General features: G+C 49.2%; 1 protein-coding gene across 2 annotated transcripts in view; it reads right to left on the minus strand.

Annotated features, from left to right (window-relative positions):
- Positions 1 to 16,871, minus strand: part of GNA12 (G protein subunit alpha 12) — a 109,247-nt gene extending 92,376 nt beyond the window's left edge. For both annotated transcript variants that reach the window (XM_043559575.1, XM_043559574.1), the window contains exon 1: positions 16,464 to 16,871. In XM_043559575.1, coding sequence (XP_043415510.1) covers positions 16,464 to 16,775 — 312 coding nt within the window. In that variant the 5' untranslated portion in view covers positions 16,776 to 16,871. The remainder of the gene's footprint in view (positions 1 to 16,463) is intronic.
- Positions 16,872 to 25,266: the final 8,395 nt, after the last annotated feature.

Genomic DNA, 25,266 nt, shown 5'->3' on the forward strand with positions numbered 1-25,266 from the left:
AGGACAATTGCCCCAAACACACTGCCTTTCCCCCAGAACTGTATTAGGTAAGACCACACATTTATTCATCATGCAGATCTCAGTATCGTTCGGTCAAGTTCCAAGAAAAATAAACTGGGGTCTGTTTGACTGGTATTGTGTTCCATTCATAAACTGGCATTATTACACTATCAGCGATTCCTAGTCACAAAAAATGATCAATTTTTCGCAGTCTTTTTATGTTCTGCACTCAAGTTTTACCGATTTCATCATATAGGCTTCACTCAGTTCTTGCTTATTCCTCGTACGTTGTCCCACGGTGCGGTTGTGAATGGGATGTTCTTCTATGACAGGAAAGTGCATACACACACATGTTCAAACACAATCATTTATTTTGTAGCCAGCCACTTCTGGAGCCGTGTTTCATTCCAACGACACTTTGGATGATACCTACCACTTATGATGTTAATTTCGTCCCTTCCTTTCTAGCAGATACACCTGATTTCTTTTTTCTTTTACCTGACGAGACTCTCCACAACATCACTGAATTAGGTTGGCACCTGGCTTCCTTGACTTTTCCAGTCTCAAAGAAGGTGTCTGTGCAAGGGACAGTCCCTCCTCAAGACAACACACCTGCAGCCTCTCTCACCTGTCACGTCTGTCATTCTGTTATCGAGTACTCAACGGTTTGCTCTCGGATCACGTTGTTTATATAAAATAAGTCAGATGATGGATCAGCGCCAAAACTATTTGGGGAAAAAAGTCATAACCGAGGAAACAATCACCTGAGTACTAATTATGGAAACAATACAAAAGAAAACAAGTACTTGTGTATATCGCCAATTACTCAAAAAAAAAAGTGGCCGCGGTCTCTTTTAGAAGGCTCAAGACCTGTCTTTTAATCTACTTCAAAAACACTTACATTTAGAACTTATACCCAATACTTTTTAAGAGTATTATTGAGTCTGGGGCACCTGGGTGGCCCAGTCAGTAAAGTGTCCAACTTCGGCTCAGGTCATGACCTGGTGGTTTGTGGGTTCGAGCCCCGCCTCAGGCTCCATGATGACAGCCTGCTTCAGATTCTGTGTCTCCCTCTCTCTCTCTGCCCCTCCCCGGCTCTCGCTCTCTCTCAAAAATAAACATTTAAAAATAAATACACATTAAAAAAAAGAATATTATTAACTTTAAAAACTAACGGAAGACTAGAAAAAGGCATTTACACCGTCAGAAGAATTTTACTTTGTACCAGATATAGGAAGGAAAGCTCAGGCCACATGGTGGCTCTTTTCTTAAAGTTACCAAGAAATAAGGAACAAGACAAGTTTCCAATTAAAAAAAAATGCTGAAGATGCTGTGGTCTCCTTGGTAAATATTTACACATTCTGAAAATATTCAAGATTACAAAAATTCTAAAGGGAAATTCAAACCACACATTAAGTCAAAACACCTGTAATTAAAAATGAAAACGTCCTTGTAACTGTCGAGAGCTGACATAGAGAGGCAAGGGTTTAATCAAAACTGGATTGCTTAATCATATAAATTATGTTCTTTAATTACACTATGTCAATAATATTTAATATATTCCTCAGGACTCATACTATAAAATTACTATTGCCAAGGCACTCTCTAAAGTAATGTTTTCTGTAGAAAACCTATTTTTAAAATTTTTTTTAAATTTATTTTTGAGAGAGAGAGAATGAGAGTGAGCGAGCAGGGGAGGGGCAGAGAGAGAGGGAGAGAGAGAGTCCCAAGCAAGCTCTACACCGTCAGCGTGCAGCCTGACGTGGGGCTCGATCTCACAGACCATGAGATCGTGACCTGAGCTGAAACCAAGAGTCAGTGGCTTAACCGACTGAGCCACCAGGCGCCCTGGTAGAAAACCTATTTTAAAAAATAAATTCACAAATTCCTGCTTCGCAGGAGTCAACACTCAGCATTTTGCTAGTCCGCCAGTTTTCCTAGGAAAACTTTCCTTTCCTTTCACAAGGGCTCACAGTGCATCACTCCCGAGGAGGCCGTGTGTGCCCGGGTCGTGTGCCGTGTCCTCCGGGAGCTCCGGTCATGCTTGTGCTCACCGGGGACGACAGTTAACCCCGCCGATGCCACCCCTGAGGTCGCCAAACGGGGAGTGTGAGCCACCGCTGGGAAGGCTGTCACCAATTAAGCGCCACTCCCAGTTTTTAAAAAGCGGAGCCCGAGGACATCAACACAGTCCACTCACACCGGGCAACGTCGTGCGTCCCAAGGGCTGGACGTCAGTCTCCTCCACCCAAGCGGAGCCCCCACCCTGCCTTTTGCCACTTACTGGGGCGCTGCCCCAAGGACACACGAGCGCAGTACACGAAAGGAGGCCTGGAGACTGCCGAGCCATGCGCAGGCAGACGTGGTCGTCGCCGGTACGTGGTCCCAAGCGGGCAGCTGGGAGAACCTGGCCCCGGTCCCCCCGCTCCTGCCACGTGCGGGCACCGGGTGAGACACCAGGAAGGAAAACAGAGCAGCTGCTCCTGTCCTGAGGACCTCAGCTTAGCAGGCGCCCAGAGAAACGGGCTTCCCTCTGCTCGGACAGATACGTTTGTGGTGGACGGACCCACGCCTGGACGGCCCGTTCCCTGCCACGGAGGCTGAAGGGCTCAAGGGGGACACGGAGCTGGGCCAGGCCACACAGCCTGCTCGCGGTCCGGCCAGGAACGGCTCACGGTCCGAGCGGGAGACAACACGGACTCCGTCCCCGCTGCGGGCACAGGGGAGGCGTCAGTCGGGCCTCCTCGGCTGCGGCCGTCAGGTGTGTGTCCCCACACGGCGCTCCGCTGTCTCCCCGACTCTCTTCCCCAACGGGGGCGCTCAGGGGCGAGTGGGACTGGGCCCGTCCCTACGTCCCGATGGTGTCTCTGCCCAGGCCCTTCCTGGGCTGGACTTACTCAGGGGACCTCGAACAACGAGTGACATTTCAGTGTCTCGCCGACTCAGGTCATCCTGTTTTTCTCACGCTACGGTTTCAACAGACCCTTGGGTCTGGTCTTACAGAATATACACTTTCACGGCGCACTTTCTCTTCCAGACTCGGCTTTTCTTCTGCCCTGTGTGGGCTCCCCCAGCCCCTTTGGATACGGCGGGGAGAGCGGCCAGGCCCGGTCTCCACCTCTCCCACGAGCGGCTCTCTACCAACCTGATCTTCGCAGAAGCACTCTGGGTCAGCTTCCCTGACGGCATTTCTACCCCGCTGGTCCTCCCAGACCAGACCCGAAGGCTGACAGTGGCTGACCCGGGTCTAAGGGGACAGGGGTGAAGGAAGCCGAAACCCTGTCTGGGTCGCAGCGGGCTTGCTTCTGAAATCCTACCAAACGTCCCCCCTTCGAGCTCACTTCTCCGTCTGGTGAGCACTGGCTCAGCACGGATTCTGCCTTGACCAAGGTCCCTCTGCTTCTGAGTGCTTTCCCTAACTTGTCCCAGGGCCGAAGTCGGGGGGACTAGTGGGGACGTTCAGGCTCGTGCCAACTCACCTGCTCCTCAACGTTACTGTTTGGAGGTGGGGCCGAGGCCAAGAGACACGCTACACGGCCCTAGAATCATCTCTCTGCCTTTGGCCACAGTGTGTTTGAAATATTAGAACCATAATACAAAACTGCCGTTTTTGTGGGTCAAAAATCAGAATTTCATGCAGTTCAACTCCATGTGTAAGAATGCCTCTTTTTGTTCCTTGATTACTTCTGAACATTTTCATACTCGTGTGTCCGATGACTTTTCAACATATACGCACAAATATGTAAACACACACACATACACACATACACAAGCATCCCATCAGGTAACGAGCAGGTTGTGTGAACCTCGCATCCCAACGCACTGCCCCAGACGGGTCAGTCCTCTGCCCCGAACTCCGCACTCGCCTCCCAGCGCCACCAGAGTTGTCTTGCTCAAGGAGGCCCTGCCGGACCTGCTCAGGTTCCCTCCTCCACCTGCCACCCGGCATTCCAACACAGCTTTCTTTCCATTCCTTAAAAGCCAGCTTCTTTCAGCCTCACTGCTCCCGTGCTCTTAACCCCTCGGCCTGGCTCACCGCAGAAAGGGGCTTTGCAGCTTCGGGTTCGGTGTGCTCTCAGCCTCGGGCCACACAACACCCACCTCCAAGTTCAGGGATCAGGGGCTACAGGGACTAGCGTGTGGGGCCAATGGCAGCTCTGCCCAGAGGGAGGGGAGCCTCGAGTCTGGGGTTATTTCTGCAGTACATATGTAATCTGTGGGATTAATAAGGAAGTAGAAAGCTATCACAGGGGGCTTCACACAACAGGACGTCAAATGGGCCCAGGTGTTTCTGGGTCACCTGTAACAACTCAGTGTCGAAGAAGCATGTCCAGAGATGTGAGGGACACCGCGGGAACCTGAGGGGCAGGGACACTGGGGGACGTGAGGAGCAGCCCCGATGAGGGACATCGTGGGGACATGAGGGGCTGGGACACTGTGGGGAAAGGAGGAAGTTAGGGACTCCGGCTTTCTGTTGGACCCCTGATGTTCCCACAAACTGGTGAGCAGCTAGCATTCTTGATGGCTTCCTTCAGGGACAACTATATTTATTCCTAAAAGAGCGATCAGCTTGCTATTTCCGCTCGTCACAGAAAAAGTCCCCGACAGGGCTGAGACGTCACCAAGGGACTTCTAGCCTTGCAGGTGGCTCCAGGCAAATTCACCCTCAGCGAGCCTCCACTTTTCTCCCTCTGCTTCAGAGTCTGCAATCAATGTGATCACATTGAAATCACAACGGGAATCAGCTTGATAGACGGAGGTGAAGACACCGGCTTTCGTCCTAACAGACGCCAGATGGGAGAGCTGGTTTTAGACTTGCAGCCAGCGAGGTGTGCTCGTGGGCGTGGCTGGACAGACAGACACAGGCAGGACGAAACCGGAATGGCCACGCCCTGCGGGCAGGGGCTCCAGAGGAGAGGAGGGAGGCCGGGGGGCCAGAGCCCGGCGCCTGCTTCCTTCTCGAAAGTCACCTGGCCAGCGGCTCGTTCGTCCTCCCCCCTGCATGGGGGTGGGGTGGGGAGGGAAGGGAAATTAAGAAAGTACTGGAGCTGAAGTCCCTCCCCAACAGAGTAAAGCCCCGAACCTAGCCTCACAGGGTTACTGGGACCGGAGCACCTGCCTTCCACACAAACACCAAAGCGCCCCGTGCGAAGGTTTTCTTCCTTCTCTGCAGCCGCGTCCTGGCGGCATCTCGCGCATCAACACACACTTGATAAGTGTTCGCTGACTCGGCTTCCCGAGAGGATCGCTTTTAATGAGACATCTGCTTTAACTAGGAAGTTCCAGGGGTGCCGGTTTGTTTAAAGACACAACCGACCGCTTCGGAACCGAATCCACCATGTACCGACAAGACGGTCAACAGCCCATCTCCCACGTCCCAGTTGTGACGGCCAGCCTCGGGGGGGCCGTCTCCTCCTCTCCCACATCGCTCCCCACTTAGACTTTCGCACCCACAGGCCTCCGATCCAGGCGTCAGAATCCTCGGAAAAACACTCGGGTGGCCCCAAAGATGCAGCCTTGGGCCGTCCCAGGGGTGCCAACGACCACAGGGCAGAGCTGGCACCAGTGGGAAACACAGATGAACCGTCGCGTGTGACAGAAATTCCCAAAGCAAACTCGGAAGCAGCCCCTCCGTTTCACCTGTAAGGGAGACGAGCAGTAAGGGGAGACTGAGTAATCACTCCCTTCCCTTCCCCCTAAGTGTCCAGTCCTTCGCCGGGACGCCGTGTGACGTGTCCGCAGAGAGAACGAATGTACTCCGCGTGCCACGGTGCTCCGCCAGCGACCGTGGGGCGTGCTCCTCTGGACCGCTGAGCTGCTGGCGTCTCAGCGGCGGGAGCACTCGTGCCCCAGGGGATTCACGTGTAACACGAGTCCAGGTGAATCTCCTCCCACATCCCGCAGACAGTCTTGATGGCCCCTGCAGCGAGGCCGGGGCCCCCGCCCTTCCCGTGACGTCTCCTCTCCTGCCCGGTCCTCCCCGGTCTTTCCGGTCCCCACACGAGTCAAGCACGCAGATAAGCACCGTAAAAGGACTCACCACCGTGCACACAGCACAGCAAAGGGACGGCTGTGAACCTCGGGAGCACGTCTTGCTGCGGCCCCGACACCTATCCTGGCCTTCCCCGGGTACAGCGGGGAGCCTCCCTCTGCCCCAGACGTGCACACGAGGGCCGTGGGGCACCCACGCCACGTACCATCAGCAGAACATTCCGGCAAGGCAAGGACAATATTAATACTGCGCAGGGCACAGATTCCGAGTCTGAGTGTTCTGTTCCCATGGCTTAGTTTCTGCTCCACTCAGCTGAAGTAGTCACTGGAGTCCCTGAGGCCTGGGTTCACTGGCTAACACCAGTCAGTGTTCGTGAGCATCGGTCTTCACTGCTGACTCTTCACGTAACACGGCCGTCGGGCAAAGTTGGTGCCGTGGGCTTCAGGCCGGACGGGCAGACAGGCCCGAGTTCCGAGAGCGGTGCTGTCTGCATGGCCTCTGCTTATGACAGCAGAGGTGGGGACGCATTCTTGCCACACTCTCCAGCTCCTTTCCATCCACTCGCAGAGACGCCCAAGAGTCAACAACTGTTCCTTTTCTGTCCTACGGACGAAGCACCTCCCAGAGCACAAGTTCCCAACGGACCCGGGCCACCGCGTCGGGACAGAGTTCCGGCCGGCCGACACACTCACACGACACAGAGGCTGTTCTCCTGCCGTGAACCAGTGTCCGGGAACCACGTGAACACGTACCCTGATGTCAGACGAACGTCCGAACGTACAAAAGAAGCACTCAAGACAACTCATCACATGGTCCGCGTTCCGCTCACCCTAAGGGCCACCGGGCGGCCGCTCCAGCCCACCGGACGGAAGGCACGGAGACTGCCGCTTTTGGTGAAATGCAAACAAACGAGAATAGTTAGAACCCAAAATCCCGCAGCCCGTCTTGAAGAGAGGGCGGGCACGGCCCTTCGAGGGCTGACGCGGGTCTAGCGCCAGCTCCGCCACACGTCAGTGTCCTGTGCTCGCAGCTCGCCCTATGATCACATCTCTAGATAAGCCTCAAGTGTAGACCTTCAGCTCCAGTCACTACTGATGGGGTCCATCCAGGTCCTCGCTCTCAACTACGTAATAGCAGAGAAGAATCACCTACGGTCAACAAAACACGATCTCGCATCGAGCATGGCTGTATTACGAATCTCGCGTGACAGATGACTTCGGGTCAAAACTGCTCCCCTAAAATCGGTTTGGTTAAAATGACCAACCTGTCAGCCTGAAAGGGAAGGGTAAGACCAATCGTCCACATGCTATGAATGCCCAATAAGGGCCAGTGGGGTCTCTGGATGGAAAAAGATGTCTGGTTTTTTTGCCCTTATCAAAGCAGTAACCATGCGTGTCCAGCGTAAAAGTAAATTTGTGTAAATGCAATCGGCCAACGAGGCAGTAGAACCCGGACCGTTCTCCCAGACCTGGAAGGGCGTTTTCGCTCCTGTTCTCACGGAAACCCACAGAGGGGTGAAGCACAAACGGATTCTGAACCCAAGAAACAAAGACCCCGCAGGCCAGGAGTTTCCAAGGGCCTAAAAATACAGAAGAGCAGCAGAGGCTCCCTCAACGTCCTACTGGCCTTTGCAAAAGATAATGCCACAGCCAACGATCCTAAAAAAGATTTTAATTTACAAAAATTTAACGTAATCTTCGATATTCTACCACAAAATGTCTTACCCTGCAGCCCACAGAGCATCCAGAGGCCCCCTTCGAGGCTCAGGACGGGGAGGGACCCCTTGAAGGGACTACATGGGCGCATATGAATTTTCTAGAGAGAAGCTCTGGGGTTTTCACATGAAGAACATCGTGACCAAGGTCTCTGGCAAGCCACTGCGTTACGTATGACCAGCTCCCTGCGCTAGAAAGTTCCGTCCAGCTCCTACTTTCCTTAACACTCCAAACCACGAGAATTCTCTGTCCTAACTGGCAGACATGTGCCGCACGGAGATGGGCTCATCTGGATGTCCCTCTCCACCTGCTCAGACTCCAGGGCACCCTCAGAGACCAGCTCCAATCACTCTTCCTCCAGAGGCTTTTCCAGACGCCTCAGCCGGAATCCACCTTTCCTACTCTCACTGAGCCACCTGCCGACTTTTACACGGGCATTCAACGTGGCGTACATTCAGACTCGATGTTAAAGGCTGCACCTGTCTCCCCAGCTGGTCGGAGCACCTGAAGGGTAGAGACTAGGCCGAATTCATCATAACTGACCCTTTCCCCACCGGCACCGAGCACACCAACGTGGGTGTATGGCCAAAAAGTGGGTGTGGAATGTTTGTTTCAGTGACCACCAGTTCTAACAATCTCATTCTTCACAAGGTTTCTAAATCAGCCACACAACGACACTCTAGGAAGGCCCACCTCTGGGTGGTTAGATGCTACTCACGCAATTGTGTGAGTATTGGGATTTCTAGTTCACAAAACAAAGGCTAATGTATGTCGAATGGCTTACGTTGTATTCACTTTTTTTTTAAGTTTATTAACTTATTTTGAGGGGGGAAGGGAGGGGTACAGAGAACCCCAAGCAGGCTCTGCACTAACAGCACAGGGCCCGAGGACACAGGGCTAGAACTAGCAAACCATGAGACCATGACCTGAGCAGAAATCAAGAGTCAGATATTTAACTGCGCCACCTGGGTGCCCATGTTGTATTAACTTCTAACTCGATGTGGGATTCAGTCGTCACAAGGAGCTCCTGAAAGCACAGATGAGGGGGGCTAGAGCCACTGGGAGAGAAGGCCAAGCTGGTCTGAAGCCTTCTCCACAAAGGCCCAGGCACCTGCCGTCACCAGAGGGGTTACTGATGAAGTTCTGAGGCAGCACATACACAAACTTTAGGGACAGCCCGCCGAGGAAGTGAGACACTACCATGTTTAAGATTACAAAGATAAAAACAATGAATACGAAGTCTTACCGGGAGTATCTACAGGAAGCCAAAGCAACTAACAGATTCAAATAATCCACTGCAGAGGGTAGTGTGAGGGGATGAAGTTAAGGAAATGAGAGGCTCACATGCAGGCACAACTGTGATCATGGAGGAGGAGGCCTGGGCCTGGAGTCAAAAGACCAGGATGACAGAAACTTCTGGTTCCACAGATGCAGTAGCCCCATTCCTCCCGGGTCCCCTCCTTACAACGAAAGACACTCAGGACGGAACACAGCGAGCACGGGCAGGAAAGCCGGCGGAGACAAGGCAGCAGGCGGCCCGGGACTTCGGGCCCGAGGAGCCACTTGGCAGGAAGCTCGCCAGGTGTCCTCGCTGCCTACCTGTCTGGGACAGGGTGCTGCACAGCCTCCAAGCTTGAGCAGCCAAATGGCACAGATGGAAACAGCTCCCAGAAAAGCTGTTCCTCCCAGCAGAAGGCCTGGGAAAAGGGTGGTCTCACAACAGAAAACCCGCATCTGTCACCCCCTGGGTTTCAGCAGGCTCATCTCCCGCTTCCCTTCGGGGCCCTGCACAACCAGGGAACAACTTCCAAGCGGCCAAGCAAGATCTCCTCTCCTGTCCCCTGCCTAGAGATGCAGGACGTGCTCAACTCCCCGACCAGGGCGGCGTCAGTGGGGCGCTGAGCCTCTACCCCGACCCAGGCACAGGCGGGCAGGAAAAGGAGGGGGGAGGCTGGGCGGGTCACCACTGCGCTGCTCCTAATACTCCCTGGTATCAGCCAGGCCAGGAGTAGCTGATGTCACATCCCACTCAACAAGGCAACAGAGGCTCAGGGACCCGGAGGTCAGCAGTTAAGAGCCAAGTGACACTCCTATCACCAGAGTCTCAGAAGGAAGGGACAAAGAGTGGGGCCGAAAAAGTATTTTTAGAAATAATGGCTGGAAACCTCCCAAGTTTGGCGAAAGACACAAATGCACAGATTCAGGAAGCTGAGCAAACCCTAAATATAATAGGTCGAAAGAACCTATGTCAAGACAAATCATAGTTCAACTCTGGAAACTGAGACAAATGAGCAATCTTAAAAGCAACCGGAGAGATAGGACACCTTTACTGAGAGCAATTCGAGGGACAGCAGATTTCTCATCCGCACCAGGGGAGGCCAGAAGAATAAGGCACCTCTTTCAAGTACTAAAAGAATGTGTCAACTGTGAATTCCATAGCTGGCACCGAGATCTCAAGGACGAAGGGGGAGTAGAGACATTCTCGGATGCAGGAGACCTGAATTTGTTGTCCACTAGCCCACCCTTAAGAATGGCTAAAGGAAGTTTTCCAAACACAAAGCTCAGAACTGCAGGAAGAAAAGACCATCAGAGTAGGTAAAAATAGGGGTGAATCTAACAAACCATCCCACTTTTCACAAGTTTCTTAAATCTTATTTGATGACTGACAGAAAGCCCTGTGATGTGGTGCTCCGAGTATAACAAGACTTAAAACGTTGATATTTAAAAAGTGAGGAGGGTAAAAGGATCTAGAGTAAAGGTCCCACACTTCACTGACGGTTGTAAAACACGGATGCCGCCACCCTAAGCTACGCACGTACACGGTAAGCCCAAGCAACCCACAAGAAAGTAAACAAAGCTTTAATTGACATATAATCACCAAATGATCAAGACGGAATCCTAAAACATGTTTAACCCACAGGAAAATAAAAAACAGAAGAAACAAACAAAAAATTAACAAAATGGGAGGCTTATGCCTTAACAGATTAATCACTTTACCTTAAATGTAAATGGCCAAAATACACAAATTAACAAAGATGGACAGAGTGAAGAAAATAGGACATAACAATATTCTGTCTATAAGATACTCACTACGAAACAACAATGTGGGTAGGTCAGAGGGATGGAAAAAATACAGCAGGAAAGCATTCATTAAAAAAAAAAGAGTCGCTATATTAAAATATCTGATAAGGTAGGGCAGAGGAGATTACTAGAGACAAAGAGGGAGATTACATAATGACAAAAGGATCAATCCACCAGGAAGTCCTAATAATCCTAAATGTTTATACACCACACAACAGTCTCAAAATGCATGAAGCAAAAACTAAGAGCTAAAGGAGAAACATCCACAATTGTATTTGGGAGACTTTCATACCTCCCTTTCAGGAACCGACAGAAATAGTGAACAATCAGCAAGGATACAGAACATGACACCCCCATCAACAACAGTACCTAACGGACATAAGTAGAAAACTCCACCCAACAAGAGATATGCATTTTTTTTTCAAGTGTCCATGAACATTCACCAACAAAGGCCCACAGAATATATACCATGATAGACCATATGCTGGGTCGTAAAACAAACCTTAAATATTTCAAAGAATTGAAATCATACTAAGTATGTTCTCTGACCGTAATAAACTCATAGAAATCAATAAACAGGAAAACCTCAAAACTCTTGGATTCTACAATATATTTCTAAATAATCTGTGGGTCAAAGAAAGTATCTGAAAAAGAAATACACACATGAACATGAACAAAAGTTCAAATACAACATATCAAAATATGTGAACACAGCTAAAGCAGTGCTGAGTGGGAAATTTATGGCACATACTAGAAACGAGGAAAGGTCTCAAATAAATATCCAAATCTCTACCTCAAAAAACAAAAAAAAAAGAGCAAATAAACCCGAAGGAAGTAGAAGGAAATAAGGACAGAAATACAGGATATTGAAAACAGGAAAGCCATAAAGAAAAGTTAATGAAATAAAAAGCTGCTTCTTCAGGGAAAAAAAAATCATTAAAAGCGATAAGCCTCTAAGAAGACTGACAAAAATACAAGACAGAAATCACCAACACCAGAAAAGAAACACAAGACAGGCCTCTCACCATTCTCATTCAACAAAATACTGGGACTTCTAGCCACTGCAGTAAGGCCAAGAAAAAGAAAGAAAGCATAGCTATTGGGAAAGAAGAAATAAAGCTGTTCATTTGCAGATAACAGGTTGATCCATAGAGAAAATCCCAAGGAATCTATAGGAAAGCCCTTAGAACTATTGAGTGTATTCGCTAAGCTTATAGGACACAAAATCAAGACACAAGTATCAATGGCATTGCTGTAGAAGAACAAGGAGCATGTGGAAACTGACAATAAAAGCGCTGTATCATTTCCAGTTGCTCTAAGGAAAACAAGATACTTAATATACACTTAAAACACATACCAGATCTGTATGCTAATAATCGCAAAACGCTAATAAAGAAATCAAAGGCTGAAAGAAAGACATACCATGTTCATGGACTGGAAGACTCAACATAGTTGAGCGGTCAATTCTCCCCCAAATGATCTATGGGTTTCATGCAACTGCTATCAAAATCCCAGCAAGATTTTTTTTTTATAGACCCAGGCGAGCGTATTCTAAGACACGTCTAGAAATCCGCAGGCCCTAGAATACCTGAAACAATCTTCAAAAAGGGAAATGAGGTGGGAGAAACCACTCTATCTGATGCTAAGGTCTTCCGCACAGGTATAGTAATCAACAGAACGTGATAACGGCAGGAGGAGAGACACACAGATCAGCGGAACGGAATAGAGAACTCAGAACTAGGTCCACACAAATATGCCCAACTGGTTTCTGACGAAACTGCAAAAGCAATTCAAAGGAAGGACAGTCTTTTCACCAGATGGTGTTGGAACAATTAAGCATTCAAAGCAAAAAAACAACAAAAAACAAAAAACTTCCATCCAAAACTCACACATTTTCATGGGATAATGAACTCAAAATGGATCAGGAACTCAAATGTACAATGTAAAACTACCAAACTTCCACGGGAAAAAAAATGGATTGGGATCTGGAGCTAGGCAAAGAGTTCATAGCTTTGATACCCAAAGTGTTACCTATAAAGGGAAAAACTGATAAGCTTGCTTCATCAGAAAAAGTTCTGCTCTATGAAAGCCCTTGTTAAGAGGATGAAAAGCAAAGCTACAGACGGGGAGGAAACAGTTGCAAACCATAAAACGTGGCAAACGACCAGTATCTAGAATGTATAAAAAACCTCTCCAAGCATTCACTAGCAATAAACCACAATAAATAACAAACCATAAAAACAAGTAACCTCTAGAAATAGAAAATAGGTAAAAAAAAAAAAAAAAAAAAAAACCACCAAGAGGCACCGCACCAAAGAGGATATAGGGGCGGCAAATAAACACAGGAAAAGATGTTCTGCACCATGAGCTATTAGGGAAAGGGAAATGAAGACAGCGAGGAGACAGCTCTTGCCCACCTATCAGGGTGGCTGACACAGCGAAAGGACACCAGATGCCGGCGAGGATACGGAGAACCCGGGTCACTCAGACACCGCCGGTGGTAACGTGAAAGGGTACAGGCACTCCAAAAAGTTCGCCGTTTCTTATCACGTTAACCACACCGTTGCCACACGACCGAGCAACTGGGCTCCTGGGCACTTATCCCAGACACGTGAAGATGTGTGTACGAACGTGTACGTGAATGTGCAGAGCACATTTCCTCACAACAGGCAGAGAACTGGAACCCAGAGGCCTTCGACAGGTGAACGGTTACGTGGTGGCCTGTGGTAAATCCACACCACGGATCCTACCCGGCAAACGGAAGGCGCAAACTGTTTCCGACACACACAACTCGGGTGATTCTCCAGGTGGAATGATAAAAAGAGGTCATGTTCTGCATGGCTCCGTTGGTACAATATTCTCGAATGAATAAAACTCGTAGAATTGGAGAAATGATCAGTTCTTGCCAGGGTCAGGGAGGGGCGGGAGGGAGCGGCCAGGAAAGGCGACCTAAGGGACCCTTGACGGTGACGGGAATATTCTGTATCTTGACTTGCGTGGCGTCGGTATCCTGGTCGTGACGCTGCCTCACATTTTGCAAGATGTTATCACAGAAGGTAACAGGATAGAGGGTACGTGGGCCCTCCATATTATTTCTCACAACAGGATGGGACTCCACAATTATCCCCAAAATTACAGTTATAAAAATAAAAATCTGTTCCCAGCTCTGCCACCTGCTACGTAGGTAGCTGACCTTGAACAGACTTTGAACTCCCCATCCTCAGTGTTCTCACGGCTAAATGGGACAATACCTCCCGAAACCTGAGAAAAACTAAATGTCACTTATGAAGGATGTGGCAACGCGCAAGGCACACAGTACTTCAACAACAGCCTGTGAACGCTGAATCTATGCGTAGACACAAAAAGTTTTCTAAATCGTACCATCCAAATGCCCACCACTGCAGCCGCTGCAGAGCAATTAATCTGAAAGGTCTCCTCCCAAAGTGATCAGTCAAAACATGGCGTGGGGGGGGGGGGGAGAATTTGTGGTTTTAAACTGAAAAAAGAATTCCTAACTAGCCACTGAACTAGTCACAGACAAAGTGAGTTTAAAATGGAGTTGCGGTGAGTTAAAAGCTGGGAAGGAAAAGAAGAGACCGACTAACAAACCTACTATTTCTGTTGATAAGGAAGTCAGTGGAGGTTAGCGTTTGCATGCACTGGGAGAAGGTTAGGAGTGAGTTCCCTCAAACGCACTCAACACAGTCATTTAAGACTCTACGTTGCTCAACATTTTCTCTACCTCCCGAGCTAAAAGTGCGAGAAAGTCAGTCACATCCTTGTGCTTCTTTCTACACCTGCCTGGCGTGGAGGTTCGGAGAAGCAGCCGAAACGCAACCTGGCTCTGAGACAGAGGAAGACAATGAAATGCACTTTACCCCAGAAGATGAGGGGAATTTTAAACACACAGTGTATCCCCGGGAATCACACTGGGCTCCTGGCCTTTAACGTTGGTGAAGACTGCCCAGAGCAGACCCACAGAGGCTTTTGAAAGAGGTGAAAAGGAAGGAGTGTTTTGTCATTCAAATGATTCTCTTCCCGTCAGTCCCCTCAAGATCCTCAAAGAGCTGCTTCTACTAAAATGAGAGATTTTCCTAACAAATACAGAAAGCGGGGATACCAGGCCGAGCCTGGAGGCTTAGACGCAGGGTTTCGGCTTCCAGGGGGTGGACTCACTTACCCCCGGGGCCTGGAACTTCTTCCTCGTGGGTGAAGTGAGAGGCACCGGATGGGTTTCTACAGCCCTCTGCTACATTTAAAGTCCCTGGGGGCACCGTAAACTCTCGTCTCCAGACAGCCGTCTGGTATGACAAACTCTCCTCTGCTTGAGACATACCTGCTTTCCCCACAATGAGCCTGGGAAGGAGTAGGTGAGAGGGCAGTGAGAGGGGGTAGCGATACAATAAAAACAAGCACATAAAAAATCATAAACAGGGGCGCCTTGGTGGCGCAGTCGGTTAAGCGTCCGACTTCAGCCAGGTCACGATCTCGCGGTCCGTGGGTTCGAGCCCCGCGTCGGGCTCTGGGCTGATGGCTCAGAGCCTGGAGCCTGTTTCCGATTCTGTGTCTCCCTCTCTCTCTGCCCCTCCCCCATTCATGCTCTGTCTCTCTCTGTCCCAAAAAAAATAAATAAACGTTGAAAAAAAAATTAAAAAAAAAAAATCATAAACAAACCGCCCAAATGACTCTAAGGGCAGGAGAGAATCTACGTTGGGCTGCTCCCGGTCCGTTTTCTCCAGATTTCCTTTCCGGGGAGCCCTGCAGCACAGACTCCCAGCAGAGAGAGACCAGAATCCAGACTTGGTCAACTCTACAGCTTTTCTGTTTTGTTTTGTTTTCCCCAAAACCGCCAAGAATAAGACGAGCAGGGGAATAGGAGAGCCAGTCGATTGTGCACACCACGCTGGAGATCCACTAAAGGGTGCAGAGCAAGGAATTCACTTGTACCGTCACGCGAACACACACAACGGCGACGGGGCAACGCGGGGGGCTGTGAGCACAGGCTGGGGTTACCCGAGGGTGTCAAGCAAGCAGTTACTGACTCGTGGCTTCGGTAAGCGGACCGCGGTGGTTTCTAAAGCGAGGCCTTCTCCTTCAGCGACAAATGCTAAGCCCCTTCCTAACGAAGTTCTCCGCGGTCTGGGGTTGACTTCCAGCCCCAGGGCAGGCGTGTGGGTGACCCGAGCGCTGAGGCTGGGGGAGGGGGCGTGGGTACGCGCACTTCGCTCTACTCCCTGCACGTTGTGCAGGCGGCAAGTTCTCAGTCCCCAAGCGGAGCCGGCCGGCCGGCCTCCTCTCCGGTCTACACCGCTCTCCGGCGCTTGCGGGGAGGGCAGGGCGAGGACGGCTCCCTGACCCCGGGAGGCCGGCTGTGGGAAGCGCGCAGAAGCCGTCCTGTAAGGGCGCGTCCCCGGCGCGGCGTCCAGGAGGGGCCCGCCCACCGTCCCCATCCCCCGAAGTTGGCCAGCTTTTCCGCGTCTCGGCCCCCGGCCCCCACCCCCCTCCCCCCCAGACGGGCAGGGGCGCAGGCCATTATCGCGCTGCGGCGCCGAAGGGGTGAGCATCCCCGGCCGGACACCCTCCCCCCCAAAGCCGGGGTCAAGCGGCCCGCACCTGGCCGCACCTGCGCGCACCTGGGCGCAGGTGCGCGGGCGGGGACGCCGAGGCGCGCGCACCTTGAGGATGTTGTCGAAGATGGTGTCGCGGAACTCGAGCAGCGCCTTCTGGTCGAACTCGCGACCGTGGATGATGCGCATCTGCTTGAGGAAGGTGGACTTGCCGCTCTCGCCCGCGCCCAGCAGCAGGATCTTGACGAGGCGCCGCACGGCGCGCCGCTCGCGGGCCAGCCCCGCGTCGATGTCCCGGCTGCGCCGCCGCGCCTCGCGCTCCGCGTCGCGGGCCCCGCTGCCGCCCGCCCTGCGCTCGCGGGCCCCGCCGGCCTCGGCCGGCAGCAGGCAGCGGCTGAGGGTCCGCACCACGCCGGACATGGCCGCTCAGGCCATGGACCCCGCCGCGGGCGAGGCGAGCCCCGCGCGGCAGCCGGCCGCTCCCTCAGGCCGCGTCCGTCCGCCGCCGCCGCCGCCCCGAGGCCCGCTCTCGCCCGCCGCTCGGCCCCGGCGGAGGGGCGGGGCGGCGCGGCCGGGGCCCGGCGATTGGGCCGGCCGCCGTCCATCCGGACGAATGCGCCCTCCGATTGGGCCGTGTGGCGCCGGGAGGCGGCCGTCCCTCTGGCCCTCGGGGCGGGGTCGGCGCCGAAAGAGGCGGGATCTTTGGGGTGGGGGCGCTTCTCATTGGGCATCTGGGATGAGGTTCTTTCTTTCAGAATGAAAGGGAGGCGGGGCCGCCGGGGAGGAGGGGCGGCCGTCCGCCATGACCAATTATAATTGCTCTGGGGTCACGTCAATCACGGGGAACAGGCTTGGGATTGGGAGATCGACGAAACCGGGCGGGACCAGAAGTGCCAGGTGTACAGAAAGATTCTCCCTGAGTTCCCAGATTGGGTCAACCTGTGAGACCGGGCGTCTCGTTAAGTGGACTTAACGTTGCCCGAAAATGCAGAAATAAGAGGTGCAGCTGCTCGTCTTATGTTTGCAGAGAAAGCTGTTCCTAAACCATTTTCCTTCCTTTCCTTCCTTCCTCCGCAGGGGGGGAGGGACGCACACACAGTTTTAAACAAATGCACCCTTTGAGAGTGGCATGGCCTCTGGGCGTCTGTCTTCCGTAAAAGTTAGCTAATCATCCAAACTAGAAGCCCCCCGAAAAAGTCTTACGTAGCACAGTAATTGGGAGTGGGGTCTGCAGTTGCTGGGTCTGAGTTCGAATCTTTCCTCAATCCTTTACTACTTGCACAGCCTTTTAGGCAGCTCCCCACCCCCCACCCCCAGCCACATACCCCGTTTTTAGCTTCAGTCTCTGCAAAATGGGGCGACGATAGCAACCACCTCATGGTTATGAAGATACGAATAGAGAACATTGACTTGAGAAACACTTACCATGCTGCCAAGACCCCAGTAAGTTCTTGCTAAGAGTTAGCTGATCTTATTAGAGATTCTTACCTGTCCCAGGTTGAAGTGTGGTCAGGATCCCTGGAAGGAGTTCAGGTATCTCTTAATCTCCAGGTGACCGGCCAGATTGGGGAACCATTGCCCGTTAAAAGATAAACTGGGGCATATTACAATTTTTAAGAATTTGCAGTATTTTAGCAAAAATTGATTCAAATCAGGACGAGCCAAACCAGAAGCGGTGAACGCTCCCCACAGTGGAGCCAGGGAAAAGACTTATAGAGAAAGTGCCTGGAGGAAAGAAAGGAAATTGATTGGCTGTAGCTTGAAGGCAAGTTGGCGGTTTGTGACTGGTTGTGTTGACCCTTCCGATTTTGTAACCTTGAGGCTTCGATTTTGGCTTGCTTTCCTAAGCCACCACCACCGCATTAAAGCCACTTCAGTCTAATGGCCTCCTTTTAAAATTAATTTAGCAAGTCTTAAAGATCATCCTGTCCAAACTGCCCTGCTCATCAGGTGTATAAAATAAAAACCAGCTTGCAAACGACTGACAAGGTTCCACACAAGGGCCACCCAGAGCTGGGCTCTCTTTCACTGTGTCACCATCTCTGATTAGAGAGCGGTGAGTGATAGAATAAGCGATTTGCGAACGTTATGTCATCTGGTTGTACAGATAACGTTAAGCACACCTATGAGAACGCCGGGCACTGGGGAGGTTTGGAGAGGAAGTTGGAGACGGAAAAGATACATTCTTTGTGTCAAGAAACTTGCACGTAAGTTAGGGAGCCAGGCTGCTCAAGTCCCCGAGCACAGGGAACGCTAGGGGAATCCCTAGTTTCTGCCACAGAACCAGGGTCTTGAAGGATCTAAACTCCCCAGGGACCTTGAGTGCTGATTGGATATGTGGCATGTCATTTATTGAGGCGTGAATTGGTATCACTTATGAGTCAACACACCATCTAGTACTCTGTCATCCTTCACAAATGATGGAGAAAGTCTTGTTTCTTTGTAAAAATACCCTTCCACAGAAAGACGCACACTAGTGTTATATAACAGAAGTAGAAAGTCGGAGGCCTCAGAAAGCAATGTGTCTGAAAAAGAAAATAGGAATTTTGAAGAATTAAACAGGAAAATGTAGAATTCAGCAGTGGACCAGAGTGAGCTCTTCATTCAGTTAAGAGAGACTGTGGAGAGGGGCGGCAAGATGGCGGCTTAGGAGGACGCTGGGCTCACCGCACGTCCTGCTGATCACTTAGATTCCATCTACACCTGCCTAAATAACCCAGAAAACCGCCAGAGGATTAGCAGAACAGAGTCGCCGGAGCCAAACGCAGACGAGAGGCCCACGGAAGAGGGTAGGAAGGGCGGCGAGGCGGTGCGCGCTCCACGGACTGGCGGGAGGGAGCCGGGGCGGAGGGGCGGCTCGCCGGCCAAGCAGAGCCCCCGAGTCGGGCTTGCAAAAGCGGAGGGGCCGGGCGGACTGTGTTCCGACAGCAAGCGCGACTTAGCGTCTGGGAGGTCAGAAATTAACAGCTCTGCTCGGAAAGCGGGAAGGCTGGAGGACAAAGGGAGGGAGAGCTGCTGAGCCCCCTGACAACAGAGCTCAGTTTGGTGGGGAACAAAGGCGCTCGCCAGCGCCATTTCCCCCGCCCATCCCCCAGCCAAAATCCCAAAGGGAACCGGTTCCTGCCAGGGAACTTGCTCGCTCCGCAAACACCCAACTCTGCGCTTTGGCGGAGCCAAACCTCCGGCAGCGGATCTGACTCCCTCCCGCTGCCACAGGGCCCCTCCTGAAGTGGATCACCTAAGGAGAAGCGAGCTAAGCCTGCCCCTCCTGCCCCCGAGCACCTTGCCTACCCACCCCAGCTAATACGCCAGATCCCCAGCATCACAAGCCTGGCAGGGTGCAAGTAGCCCAGACGAGCCACAGCACCCCACAGTGAATCCCACCCCTAGGAGAGGGGAAGAGAAGGCACACACCAGTCTGACTGTGGCCCCAGCGGTGGGCTGGGGGCAGACATCAGGTCTGACTGCGGCCCCGCCCACCAACTCCAGGTATACACCACAGCACAGGGGAAGTGCCCTGCGGGTCCTCACCACGCCAGGGACTATCCAAAATGACCAAGCGGAAGAACTCCCCTCAGAAGAATCTCCAGGAAATAACAACAGCTAATGAGCTGATCAAAAAGGATTTAAATAATATAACAGAAAGTGAATTTAGAATAATAGTCATAAAATTAATCGCTGGGCTTGAAAACAGTATACAGGACAGCAGAGAATCTCTTGCTACAGAGATCAAGGGACTAAGGAACAGTCACGAGGAGCTGAAAAACGCTTTAAACGAAATGCATAACAAAATGGAAACCACCACAGCTCGGCTTGAAGAGGCAGAGGAGAGAATAGGTGAACTAGAAGATAAAGTTATGGAAAAAGAGGAAGCTGAGAAAAAGAGAGATAAAAAAATCCAGGAGTATGAGGGGAAAATTAGAGAATTAAGTGATACACTAAAAAGAAATAATATACGCATAATTGGTATCCCAGAGGAGGAAGAGAGAGGGAAAGGTGCTGAAGGGGTACTTGAAGAAATCATAGCTGAGAACTTCCCTGAACTGGGGAAGGAAAAAGGCATTGAAATCCAAGAGGCACAGAGAACTCCCTTCAGACGTAACTTGAATCGATCTTCTGCACGACATATCATAGTGAAACTGGCAAAATACAAGGATAAAGAGAAAATTCTGAAAGCAGCAAGGGGTAAACGTGCCCTCACATATAAAGGGAGACCTATAAGACTCGTGACTGATCTCTCTTTTGAAACTTGGCAGGCCAGAAAGAATTGGCAAGAGATTTTCAGGGTGCTAGACAGAAAAAATATGCAGCCAAGAATCCTTTATCCAGCAAGTCTGTCATTTAGAATAGAAGGAGAGATAAAGGTCTTCCCAAACAAACAAAAACTGAAGGAATTTGTCACCACTAAACCAGCCCTACAAGAGATCCTAAGGGGGACCCTGTGAGACAAAGTCCCAGAGACATCACTATAAGCATAAAACATACAGACATCACAATGACTCTAAACCCGTATCTTTCTATAATAACACTGAATGTAAATGGATTAAATGCGCCAACCAAAAGACATAGGGTATCAGAATGGATAAAAAAACAAGACCCATCTATTTGCTGTCTACAAGAGACTCATTTTAGACCTGAGGACACCTTTAGATTGAGAGTGAGGGGATGGAGAACTATTTATCATGCGACTGGAAGCCAAAAGAAAGCTGGAGTAGCCATACTTATATCAGACAAACTAGACTTTAAATTAAAGGCTGTAACAAGAGATGAAGAAGGCCATTATATAATAGTTACAGGGTCTATCCATCAGGAAGAGCTAACAATTATCAATGTCTATGCACCGAATACCGGAGCCCCCAAATATATAAAACAATTACTCATAAACATAAGCAACCTTATTGATAAGAATGTGGTAATTGCAGGGGACTTTAATACACCACTTACAGAAATGGACAGATCAACTAGACACACGGTCAATAAAGAAACAAGGGCCCTGAATGAGACACTGGATCAGATGGACTTGACAGATATATTTAGAACTCTGCATCCCAAAGCAACAGAATATACTTTCTTCTCGAGTGCACATGGAACATTCTCCAAGATAGATCATATACTGGGTCACAAAACAGCCCTTCATAAGTTTACAAGAATTGAAATTATACCATGCTTACTTTCAGACCACAATGCCATGAAGCTTGAAATCAACCACAGGAAAAAGTCTGGAAAACCTCCAAAAGCATGGAGGTTAAAGAACACCCTACTAACGAATGAGTGGGTCAACCAGGCAATTAGAGAAGAAATTAAAAAATATATGGAAACAAACGAAAATGAAAATACAACAATCCAAACGCTTTGGGACGCAGCAAAGGCAGTCCTGAGAGGAAAATACATTGCAATCCAGGCCTATCTCAAGAAACAAGAAAAATCCCAAATACAAAATCTAACAGCACACCTAAAGGAACTAGAAGCAGAACAGCAAAGGCAGCCAAAGCCCAGCAGAAGAAGAGAAATAATAAAGATCAGAGCAGAAATAAACAATATAGAAACTAAAAAAACTGTAGAGCAGATCAACGAAACCAAGAGTTGGTTTTTTGAAAAAATAAACAAAATTGACAAACCTCTAGCCAGGCTTCTCAAAAAGAAAAGGGAGATGACCCAAATAGATAAAATCATGAATGAAAATGGAATGATTACAACCAATCCCTCAGAGATACAAACAATTATCAGGGAATACTATGAAAACTTATATGCCAACAAATTGGACAACCTGGAAGAAATGGACGAATTCCTGAACACCCACACGCTTCCAAAACTCAATCAGGAGGAAATAGAAAGCTTGAACAGACCCATAACCAGCGAAGAAATTGAATCGGTTATCAAAAATCTCCCAACAAATAAGAGTCCAGGACCAGATGGCTTCCCAGGGGAGTTCTACCAGACGTTTAAAGCAGAGATAATACCTATCCTTCTCAAGCTATTCCAAGAAATAGAAAGGGAAGGAAAACTTCCAGACTCATTCTATGAAGCCAGTATTACTTTGATTCCTAAACCAGACAGAGACCCAGTAAAAAAAGAGAACTACAGGCCAATATCCCTGATGAATATGGATGCAAAAATTCTCAATAAGATACTAGCAAATCGAATTCAACGGCATATAAAAAGAATTATTCACCATGATCAAGTGGGATTCATTCCTGGGATGCAGGGCTGGTTCAACATCCGCAAATCAATCAACGTGATACATCACATTAACAAAAAAAGAGAGAAGAACCATATGATCCTGTCAATCGATGCAGAAAAGGCCTTCGACAAAATCCAGCACCCTTTCTTAATAAAAACCCTTGAGAAAGTCGGGATAGAAGGAACATACTTAAAGATCATAAAAGCCATTTATGAAAAGCCCACAGCTAACATCATCCTCAACGGGGAAAAACTGAAAGCTTTTTCCCTGAGATCAGGAACACGACAAGGATGCCCACTCTCACCGCTGCTGTTTAACATAGTGCTGGAAGTTCTAGCATCAGCAATCAGACAACAAAAGGAAATCAAAGGCATCAAAATTGGCAAAGATGAAGTCAAGCTTTCGCTTTTTGCAGATGACATGATATTATACATGGAAAATCCGATAGACTCCACCAAAAGTCTGCTAGAACTGATACAGGAATTCAGCAAAGTTGCAGGCTACAAAATCAATGTACAGAAATCAGTTGCATTCTTATACACTAACAATGAAGCAACAGAAAGACAAATAAAGAAACTGATCCCATTCACAATTGCACCAAGAAGCATAAAATACCTAGGAATAAATCTAACCAAAGATGTAAAGGATCTGTATGCTGAAAACTATAGAAAGCTTCTGAAGGAAATTGAAGAAGATTTAAAGAAATGGAAAGACATTCCCTGCTCATGGATTGGAAAAATAAATATTGTCAAAATGTCAATACTACCCAAAGCTATCTACACATTCAATGCAATCCCAATCAAAATTGCACCAGCATTCTTCTCGAAACTAGAACAAGCAATCCTAAAATTCATATGGAACCACAAAAGGCCCCGAATAGCCAAAGGAATTTTGAAGAAGAAGACCAAAGCAGGAGGCATCACAATCCCAGACTTTAGCCTCTACTACAAAGCTGTCATCATCAAGACAGCATGGTATTGGCACCAAAACAGACACATAGACCAATGGAATAGAATAGAAACCCCAGAACTAGACCCACAAACGTATGGCCAACTCATCTTTGACAAAGCAGGAAAGAACATCCAATGGAAAAAAGACAGCCTCTTTAACAAATGGTGCTGGGAGAACTGGACAGCAACATGCAGAAGGTTGAAACTAGACCACTTTCTCACACCATTCACAAAAATAAACTCAAAATGGATAAAGGACCTAAATGTGAGACAGGAAACCATCAAAACCTTAGAGGAGAAAGCAGGAAAAGACCTCTCTGACCTCAGCCTTAGCAATCTCTTACTCGACACATCCCCAAAGGCAAGGGAATTAAAAGCAAAAGTGAATTACTGGGACCTTATGAAGATAAAAAGCTTCTGCACAGCAAAGGAAACAACCAACAAAACTAAAAGGCAACCAACGGAATGGGAAAAGATATTTGCAAATGACATATCGGACAAAGGGCTAGTATCCAAAATCTATAAAGAGCTCACCAAACTCCACACCCGAAAAACAAATAACCCAGTGAAGAAATGGGCAGAAAACATGAATAGACACTTCTCTAAAGAAGACATCCGGATGGCCAACAGGCACATGAAAAGATGTTCAGCGTCGCTCCTTATCAGGGAAATACAAATCAAAACCACACTCAGGTATCACCTCACGCCAGTCAGAGTGGCCAAAATGAACAAATCAGGAGACTATAGATGCTGGAGAGGATGTGGAGAAACGGGAACCCTCTTGCACTGTTGGTGGGAATGCAAATTGGTACAGCCGCTCTGGAAAGCAGTGTGGAGGTTCCTCAGAAAATTAAAAATAGACCTACCCTATGACCCAGCAATAGCACTGCTAGGAATTTATCCAAGGGATACAGGAGCACTGATGCATAGGGCCACTTGTACCCCAATGTTCCTAGCAGCACTCTCAACAATAGCCAAATTATGGAAAGAGCCTAAATGTCCATCAACTGATGAATGGATAAAGAAATTGTGGTTTATATACACAATGGAATATTACGTGGCAATGAGAAAAAATGAAATATGGCCTTTTGTAGCAACGTGGATGGAACTGGAGAGTGTGATGCTAAGTGAAATAAGCCATACAGAGAAAGACAGATACCATATGGTCTCACTCTTATGTGGATCCTGAGAAACTTAACAGGAACCCATGGGGGAGGGGAAGGAAAAAAAAAAAAAAAGAGGTTAGAATGGGAGAGAGCCAAAGCATAAGAGACTGTTAAAAACTGAGAACAAACTGAGGGTTGATGGGGGGTGGGAGGGAGGAGAGGGTGGGTGATGGGTATTGAGGAGGGCACCTTTTGGGATGAGCACTGGGTGTTGTATGGAAACCAATTTGTCAATAAATTTCAGAAAAAAAAAAAATAAAATAAAATAAAATAGAAAAAAAAAAAAAAAAAAGAGAGACTGTGAAAAGGTGATTCACAAAACACTTAGCACTTAGCAAGTGCTCCAGACAACATTTACAAACAAATTTATATCCTTATAAATAACTTTATGTCTGGGGCACCTGGGTGGCTCAGTCGGTTAAGTGTCCAACTTTGACTCAGGTCATAATCTTGTGGTTCGTGAGTTTGAGCCCCGCGTCCGGCTCTGCACTGAGAGTGTGGTGCCTGCTTCAGATTCTGTGTCTCCCTCTCTCTCTGTCCCTCCCCTGCGCACACTCTGTCTGTCTGTCTTTCTCTCTCAAAAAGAAATAAACATTAAAAAATTTTAAAATTAA

This window comes from Prionailurus bengalensis, chromosome E3 (genome assembly GCF_016509475.1).
Source record: "Prionailurus bengalensis isolate Pbe53 chromosome E3, Fcat_Pben_1.1_paternal_pri, whole genome shotgun sequence".
Taxonomy (NCBI): Eukaryota; Metazoa; Chordata; class Mammalia; order Carnivora; family Felidae; genus Prionailurus; species Prionailurus bengalensis.